At 55.7% G+C, this 8725-nt stretch overlaps 2 protein-coding genes across 6 annotated transcripts in view; both read right to left on the reverse strand.

The window, feature by feature from the left end:
• The window catches only part of ISOC2 (isochorismatase domain containing 2), a 10189-nt gene extending 3833 nt beyond the window's left edge, over window positions 1–6356 (reverse strand). The window contains exons 1-3 of one of the 5 annotated variants that reach the window (XM_011996965.1): window positions 5503–5676; window positions 1147–1267; window positions 167–307 (exon numbers count right to left, since the gene is read on the reverse strand). In XM_011996965.1, the coding sequence (XP_011852355.1) occupies window positions 167–307; window positions 1147–1221 (216 nt within the window). In that variant the 5' untranslated portion in view covers window positions 1222–1267; window positions 5503–5676. Of the gene's footprint in view, window positions 1–166; window positions 308–1146; window positions 1268–5498 lie in introns of all 5 variants that reach the window. The other 4 variants (XM_011996968.1, XM_011996967.1, XM_011996966.1 and 1 more) reach the window with 4 other exon arrangements.
• Window positions 4781–8725, reverse strand: LOC105551683 (WAS/WASL-interacting protein family member 3-like). Its single transcript, XM_011997023.1, has 4 exons — window positions 8388–8725; window positions 7551–7976; window positions 5503–5681; window positions 4781–4974 (listed from the first exon to the last, which is right to left on the reverse strand). Exons 1-4 carry the CDS (start codon window positions 8558–8560, stop codon window positions 4781–4783), a joined length of 972 nt encoding a protein of 323 aa, XP_011852413.1. The 5' UTR covers window positions 8561–8725.

Consider the following 8725-nt stretch of genomic DNA (forward strand, 5'->3'; position numbering starts at 1 on the left):
GATCCTGGGTGTGAGGGTGGAGGGCTGAGGCTGGATCCTGGGTCTGAGGGTGGAGGGCTGAGCCTGGATCCTGGGTGTGAGGGTGGAGGGCTGAGCCTGGATCCTGGGTGAGGGTGGAGGGCTGAGCCTGGATCCTGGGTCTGAGGGTGGAGGGCTGAGGTCATACCCTGAGCATGCGGGCTGCCACTGAGACGATCTGTGGGAAGTAGGCGATGTTGTGGCGGAACTTCTCCTGCATGTCACACAGGAACAGGATAGAGGATCCTGGAAGGACTCGGCCCAGGATGGGCCTGGCAGCCGCCATTTTCTGGGGGTGGGCAGAGGGGCGCTGGGTCAGGCCCGAGGACTCCTCTCAATGTCTCCAGCTGGCGTCCAGGTCCTTGCACACAGAGCCTTGCAGGGCCCAGGGCACCTTGCCAACCTTCTTCCCACCTCCAGGTCTCTGCGTCTGCCGTTCCCTGAGCCTGGAACGGGCTTCTTTCTTATTTCTGTCCTATTCGGCAGGGAGGTGACTTCCTTGGGAAGCCTTCTGGGCCACGTCCACACGTGGCTCCAGGTGTCCCCCTCCCAGCCCCCGTGTTCTCCTTGCTGAGGACTATGTATAACATCAAGGAGTGCTTCATGATTCTGGTTACCATTCGCCCTGGTTACCATCCGCCCCAGTCACTATCCACCCTGGTTATCATCTGCCCTGGTTACCACCCGCCCCGGTTACTATCAGATCCCAGTTACCATCAGCCCCAGTACCATCAGCCCTGGTTACTATCAGATCCCGGTTACCAATAGATCCGGGTTACCATCAGCCCTGGTTACCATTAGCCCTGGTTACCATCTGCCCCAGTCACCATCAGCCCCGGTTACCATCAGCCCTGGTTACTATCAGATCCCGGTTACTAATAGATCTGGGTTACCATCAGCCCTGGTTACCATTAGCCCTGGTTACCATCCGCCCCAATTACCATCAGCCCCAGTTACCATCAGCCCCGGTTACCATCCGCCCTGGTTACTATCAGATCCCAGTTACCATCCGCCCCAGTTACCATCAGCCCCGGTTACCATCAGCCCCAAAATGGAGGCTCTGCTGGGCATCCTATTTTGGGCCAGCCCACGCCCCAGGGCCTCCTGAACGGCCCACCTGATCCTCACCTCGCTCCAAGAGGAAACTGAGGCCATATTCTTCAGCCATAGGAAGAAAGGGGGCCCCTGAACAAGCCATAGCATGGACAGACCTCAACACAAAAGCCATGGAGTGTGAGATCCTGTTTACCTGAAATGCCCAGAACAGGCAAATCCGCAGACAGAAAGCAGATGGGGTCGAGCACAGTGGTTCACACCTGCAATCCCAGCACTTTGGGAGGCTGAGGCAGGCGGATCACCTGAGGTCAGGAGTTTCAGACCAGTCTGGCTAACATGGCAAAACCCCATCTCTACTAAAAATACAAAAATTAGCCAGGCAGTGGTGGGCGCCTGTAACCCAGCTACTTGGGAGGCTGGGGCAGAAGAATCGCTTGAAACCCAGGAGGCGGAGGTTGCAGTGAGCCGAGATTATACCACTGCACTCCAGCCTGGGCGACTGAGCGAGACTCTGTCTCAAAAAAAAAAAAAAAAAAAAAAAAAAAAAAGGAGACGGCTCGGTGGCGCACACCTATAATCCCAGGACTTTGAGAGGCTGAGGCGGGCAGATCATCTGCAGTCAGGGGTTTGAGACCAGCCTGGCCAACATAGTGAAACCCCATATCTACTAAAAACACAAAATCAGCCAGGTGTGGTGGTGCACGCCTGTTGTCCCAGCTACTCAGGAGGCTGAGGCAGGAGAATTGCTTGAACCCGGGAGGTGGAGGTTGCGGTGAGCAGAGATGGCGCCACTGCCAGTCCAGCCTGGGCAATAAGAGCAAAACTCCGTCTCAAAAAAAAAAAAAAGAAAGCAGATGGGTGGCTGCCAGGGGCTGTGGCCGCGAGGAATTCAGGGTGACCGCTGAGGGGTGTAGGGTTTCTGTTTGGGATACTGAAAATGCTCTGGGGCTTGGTGGTGACGGCGGCACAACAGCATGACTCTGTGAATGCTGCTCCACTGTGGGACAGGCTAGTGAAGCCACCTGGCCAGCGATTATTTTGCAGAGGAGGAAACCTCGACCCAGAGGGCCTGTTCACCTGTCCTAGGTCCTGCAGCCATGCAGGGCACACCTGACTTCCACTCGGTCAGAGCGTCTACACTGTCAGAGCGTCTACACCACAGGGGCCCTGTCTCAGCATGTCTTGGCCTGTGTCCCTGGGAGGCTGGTGTTTTTGGGTCCCTGAGTTTGCTGCACAACTGAGGGTTTGGGTTGCGCTTTGTCTGCAACTCTCTCCCCGTCTGTGTGTACAATTTGTTTGTACTGAACTCATTTATTCATTAACTCACCAGGGAAATGGGAGACCCTGGAGGCTCATTAGAAGCAAGACAGAAGGTGTTCTGGGAAGCTGAGGGAGCCAGGGCACTCAATGAGAAGCTGCTATTTTCTTTTTCTTTTCTTTTTTTTTTTTTTGAGATGGAGTCTTGCTCTGTCACCCAGGCTGGAGTGCAATGGCACGATCTCGGCTCACTGCAACCTCTGCCTCCCGGGTTCAAGGATTCTCCTGCCTCAGCCTCCCGAGTAGCTGGGATTACAGGCTTGCGCCACCATGCCCGGCTAATTTTTGTATTTTTAGTAGAGATGGGGTTTCACCACCTTGGCCAGGCTGGTCTTGAACTCCTGACCTCGTGATCCACCTGGCTCGGCCTCCCAAAGTGCTGGGATTACAGGTGTGAGCCACCGCACCTGGCCTGGAGCTGCTATTTTCAAAGCTGGGTAGTGAGGACACTGCTGCTCATTGTCTTTCTTTCTCTCTCTCGTCCTGGCCTCAAGCAACCCTCCTGCCTTGGCCTCCCTGTACTATTTTTTCTTTTTGAGACAGGGTCTCATAGTGTCATCTAGGTTGGAGTACAGTGGCACAGTCATAGCACATTGCATCCTTAACCTCCTGGGCTAAAGTGATCATCCCACCTCAGCCTCCCAAGTAGCTAGAGCTACAGGTGTATGCCACCACACTTGGCTAATTTTTGTATTTTTATATTTTCAGAGACAGGGTCTTGCTATGTTGCCCAGGCTGGTCTCCAACTCCTGGGTTTAAGCAATCTTTCCACCTCAGCCTCGCAACGTGCTGGGATTACAAGCGTGAGCCACCACGCCTGGCCGATTATTCTTTGAATAAAATCCATCCACCATAGCAAATGTTTTCTATGTGCATCATATCTCAAGTTTAAAAATGAATAAATGGTTAAAATAGTGAATTTTATGTTGTGCAAATTTTATCTCACTAAATAAAATTGAATGGAAACTCCCTCTGAAACAAAATCAGTGAATTAATCCCATAATTACAACAGTGATAAGTGCTGGGATTTGGAGGGAGCCAGATCCAGCTTGGCAGGGGCTGCAGTGTTCTCCCAGAGGAAGTGAAGACAGAAAAACGATCTTTTCAGAAAACACAAAGCTGACTATTACTCCTCTGTCTCAAACTGTCCCCTGACCCCCGTGGATTCTCTCTGTCCTCAGGACTAAGATGCAGACGCCCCTTTCCCCGCTCCGGCACTGCTCTGAAGACCCTCCAGCCTCAGCCCAGCCACTCCTTCCTCTCAAACAGCCCTTGCGGTTTCCTCCCCCTGGAGTGACCCTCTCATACCCACTCACGTGCTAACCCTTCCTCCTCTGAGCAGGAGGCAGGACCTGGGACACTCAGGCCCCAAGGGATGATTCTGAGGGAACCAGGAGCTGGAGAGCTGACAGGTGGGTCACGAGGGCCCTGGAGTCTCTCTGCTGAGGGCAGTCGGGAGCCATGGAGGGGCACATCTGGGGGCCAGCATGTCCAAAAGCCTAGGACAGGCATCTGTAGCACCCAAGAACTCCCCTCTGGCCTGACAGCAGTGTGGGTTGTAACAACTCCTAGGGACAGCCGAGCAGCTGTACTTCTCAAAATGATGGATACACAAACCCTCTGACCTCAAAAGCTGCTCCTAAGCATTTATCCTACAGACATTCATGTGAAACGACACAGGGTTATTCATTACAGGACTCTTCCCCAGAGCAAAGGAGCAGAAGTATCAATGTCCACAATTAGGGTATACTGGTTATGTAATAACCAGTATGGTTATGCCGTAACTATACTCTGTTATTCCTCGCAGCCAGAAAAAATTACGAGGAAGTTCTTTAAGTAACAATACGAAAACATGTTTGAGAGAAGTGAAAAAGAAGCAGAACAGTGTGTGTGGAATGCTCCTTTTTGTGCCAAAGAAAAAAGGGAGAGAAAGTGTGTCTGTGTTGCATATATCTGTATCTGCTATCTCTGGCAAACGAGCAAGAAACGGGAGACTCAGACGGGTGAACCAGGCACTGGGGAAGTGTGTAGGAGCCTTTTCACTAGGTCCTATTCTGTTTCTTCTGAATTCTGGACAATGTGCAACAGGTTGTCTAGTCAATACTATACACAATAAAGGGTTTAAGTGAAGCCAAAACCCAGCAAAAATGATCTATGATGTCAGAAGCCAGGACAGTGATTGCCCTTGGACCACTGTGATGGAAACTACGACGGCAGGAGATCCTGGGATGTGGCGCATGTTTGGCTTTTTTCTTTGGGTACTTGTTTACACCAGGGTGCTCCCTTTATAAATATTTATTTGAGCTGTGTATGTGCAAACTGTATGATTTTCTGCGTATGTGGTATTATTCCAGAAAAAGTGTTCAAAATGCAAAATACAAAGATGGCTTCATGGCCCCGCTGTGCGGTTGAACTGGAGGCAAAGGCCAGGGAGGAGGAGGTCGGGGCTGGGGCCCAGTGGGACAGGGGAGAGACAGGAAGGGACAGCTGGGACGGTGGGGAAAGTCGGTGAGAAAGGCCCCCCGTTTCTGGTCGAGCGAGGGGCATGACCTGAAGACTCATAGGAGATCCCGGAGAGGGGAACTGGTTTGGGGGAGATGAAAAACTGGGGTGAGAGTGGATGTGTGTGTGAGCGAGAGAGATGTGGAGGGGAGGTCTGGGCTGGAGAGGGCTGGGCGTGTCCCGGGGAACGAGGAGAGGTTCAGCCTGAGCGGAGGGTATCCAAGGCCAAAGGGGGCGTGGCTGGAGGTGGGCGGCAACGGGGGCGGGGTAGGGCTGTGGATTTCCCGACGCGGTCTCGGAAACCTGGCCTTGGAGCCTGGACTTCCTGGTTGTGCGACCCAGGGCAAGTTTCTCTTTGTCTTAGCCTCAGTTTTCTCGTCAGATAAATGGGGATGAAACCTGCCCACCCTGCAGCGCTGTTACAGAGGCGGCAGGCGCGACCCGGGGACGCTTCGGGTCTCTGGCCAGTCAATTCTGGCGGGGCCACGTGGCGTCCTCCTTCTGGTTCTGTGACCTTGGCCCGGGACGACCAGGCAGAGCCTCAGTTTCCCCATCTGTTAGGCGGGAAGGTCGATCTCCAAATAGCGCCAGCAGTGAGAGAGGACTTACCCGGAAGGTGCCGGGTTCGAGCCCGGAACGGCCCCTCCGCAGGTGAGGCCGGGGGCACCCTCACCTCTCGGCGCTCGGACGGCCGCCGCTGAGGCCTCTTGCGGGCTTCTCGGGGCGGGTTACCGTTTCGTTGGGGCTGGACACGTGGCCCACCCCCTGCACCGTCCGCGTTCCGCCCACTTGGGTCGAGCCGTCCAATCGACACTCATCATGCGCTGCCTCGCCCCCTCCCTCCGGCCAATCCGCATGTGCCACTGCCTCTGCCCGCAATCAGCGCTCACCAACTCTCCCCGCCCCCTGCTTCTCAACCAATCCGCATATGCTGCTGCTTTGCTCCCGCCCCAGGGGAGGGGCGCCGGCAAGGCTGTCAGTCTGGAGAAAATGATTAGCTCGCAAAGTCGCGGTGGGGGCGGGGCAGCAGCGCGTCCGGCCAATGGAGAGCCGTAGAGGGCGTGAGTGGCGGCCGACGAGGCAGAGTCGCGCAGTGGTCTCCGAAGGCTCAGATCCTGGCTTGAGAGAGGGCGTCTCGGCCGGCCCCGTTGCACCGAACAGGTCGCCGAGGCCGGGGGAGAGAGAGAGAGGGGTCTTACCTAGAGTAGAGGCATGTCTGCGGTTCGAATCCTGGCCCTCTGTCAAGAAACGGAGGCCTACAAAGATACCCAAGCACTTTCTAGGAAGGGGCTGGCTGAGGGCGTGATCAAGTGAGGAGTTTGACGCCCCCCTGTCCTTTGTGCTATGCGCTGCCTCAGTTTCCCCATCTGTACAGCACCTGCCTCCTCGAGTGGGGTTTAGAATAATTTAGACTCTGTGCTTGGAAATGGTGGTTGAGAGAAAGAGGGAATTTCCTAACTGACTTGGAATAAGTCCAAACTCCTCCCAATTCGTGGTTGGCCTTCCTGGTTCCCGCGGACCTCGCCTCTCACCACTCCCCCTGCTCACTCCGCTCCAGCCACATGGGTCTCCCCTTGCTGTTCCCTCAATGTCCCACCGCAGGGCCTTTGCACGTGTGCTCTCTCAGCCTGGAATCCTAGGACTTCCCATGGCCCAGCCTTCCAGGCTTTCAAAGCCTTTCCTGACCACCTGGTGTCAGGTAGCCCTTCCATCAGGTCGCTGTTTTTAATTGTTTTGAAACATTAAAAAAAAAAAAAAGAAAAAATTGCTCTATCAACCAGGCTGGAGTACCGTGGTAAGATCACAGCTCGCTGCAGCCTCAACCTCCCGGGCTCAAGCAATCCTCCCACCTCAGCCTCCCGAGTAGCTGGGACCACTGGTATGCGCCACCACACTTGACTAATTTTTTTATTTTGTTATAAAGACGGAGGTCTCACTCTGTTGCCCAGGCTGGTCTTGAACTCCTGGGCTCAAGTGATCCGCCTGCCTTAGCCTCCCAAAGTGCTGGGATTACAGGTGTGAGCCGCTGCACCCGGCCTTGTGTTTTATTTTCTTTTCAGCACTAACTCCAATCTGAATTGGAAATGAATCTTGCTTTTTGAAAAATGCATGGATATACTCTTTTATTGTCAGTTCCCCGCCAAAACACACACATGCACACAGAACAGGGAGCTCCCTGAGGCAGGGATCCCATCTGCCTCATTCACTGCTGAATCCTCAAGTCCTAGACCTGGGCCTGGTCCATAGCAGGCGCTCCATCCGTCTTTGGGAATAAATGAGAGAAAAGCAGACATTAGGCAGAGGTAAGTCCGGCTGAGAGCGAGGGGTGGATGCCAAGATGGGGCAAGGAAGAAGGAAGGGAAAAGGCGAGAAAGCAAGAATGGGGCCTCCAGAAGAGGTGGAGGGGGGCCCTTGGGCCCAGGAGGAGACCCCTGAGGCAGTGGTCTGAGGAGGTGGTCTGGGTTGGTTTATTTTACCAGGGGCTGCCAGGAAGGGAGCGGACAGGTTGGGGGCTCCGGGAGAGGGCTGGAGAGCTGTCATGGAGGGGCCTCTGGCTTGTCCTGGGTTCTGAACTGGGTTGTGATTGGCCTTATGGGGAGCTGGTCCCCCAACCTTCAGGGATCCCCTGAGAATCCCAGGCACGAGGCACCTCCCACCAGTCCACCCAACCCCAGTCGGGAGCCGCGAGACCAGCCTCTTCCCCCAGGGCATGCTGGGGAAGGGGCAGGGGGCCACAGAAATGTGGGACCTGCTTCAGGTCCGGCTGGCCCAGGTCGAGATAGGACAGACCCGGCACTGGCAGGGGAGTGGGACCAGAGGAGGGGTCCTGTGGCACTGAGGCACACTCTGGGGTGAGCACAATGTTGTCAAAGAGGTCGAGGGTAGAGGTGTCCAGGGCAGTGAGACTCAGGCTGGCGCTGGCATGGGGAGCCTCAGTGGGGGCCACAGCACAGGCCACTCCCAGGAAGGGGGATGGAGGCGGCGGGGGTGGCTTTTGGAGCGAGGGTCTCTGGGGAGGTGCCTCCTGGGACAGGATGGAGAGGGCCAGGCGCTGGGTGGCGGCCTCAATCTTGGTGAACTGCCTGTAAAGACAGATGTGAGCAGGCTGGTCTCTAACGCCTGAACTCAAGTGATCCTCCTGCCTCAGCTTTTCAAGGTGCTGGGATTGCAGGCTTGAGCCACCACCCCCGGCCAGCATCATGTTTCCAAGGTTCACCCATGTGGTTGCATCACACCATGCTAGTTATTTATTTTGGTGAGTCCTGACCGCCTGCCACCCCCATGAAAACACAACCTCCACGACAGCAAGGAACTTTATCTGCTTTGCTAACTGGCCTGGCACACAGTAGGCACTCAATAAATACATGTTGACTGTTGCTGGCATCCAGCCCTGGGGGCTGCTCCTCTTTGTGCCTGGTCTCCCCCAGCCAAGGGTGCTGGTTGCTCGTCCCCCTCCTCCCCCTCCCATTCCCACCTTCCCCACGGCCCCTCACCTGCAGATCTGGTTGTGCAGAAACCTTCTGTGGTTGGGCCGCCTCTTGGGGGGTCGGGTGCGCCGGGGCTGCAGGGCCCGCAGCATGTGGGCAGCCGCCCCGCTCACGAAGGCACACAGCTCCCGGGGGCTGGGCTCAGAGACCCCGGGGCCTTCGGGGACCCCGGGATGCATGGCCGGGGTGGTCTGAAGTAACTCCCCACAATACTGCTGACCAAAGTACCCCCCAAATCTGTGAGCAGGGAGGGGCAGGGGACTCTGGAGTCCCAGGTACCCCGGGCTGGGGAGGAAGCAGGGCTGGTGATTGGTCCAAGGCCTCCCCACTGCACCCTAACCCTG

Source organism: Mandrillus leucophaeus, unplaced genomic scaffold (genome assembly GCF_000951045.1).
Source record: "Mandrillus leucophaeus isolate KB7577 unplaced genomic scaffold, Mleu.le_1.0 Scaffold53, whole genome shotgun sequence".
NCBI lineage: Eukaryota > Metazoa > Chordata > Mammalia > Primates > Cercopithecidae > Mandrillus > Mandrillus leucophaeus.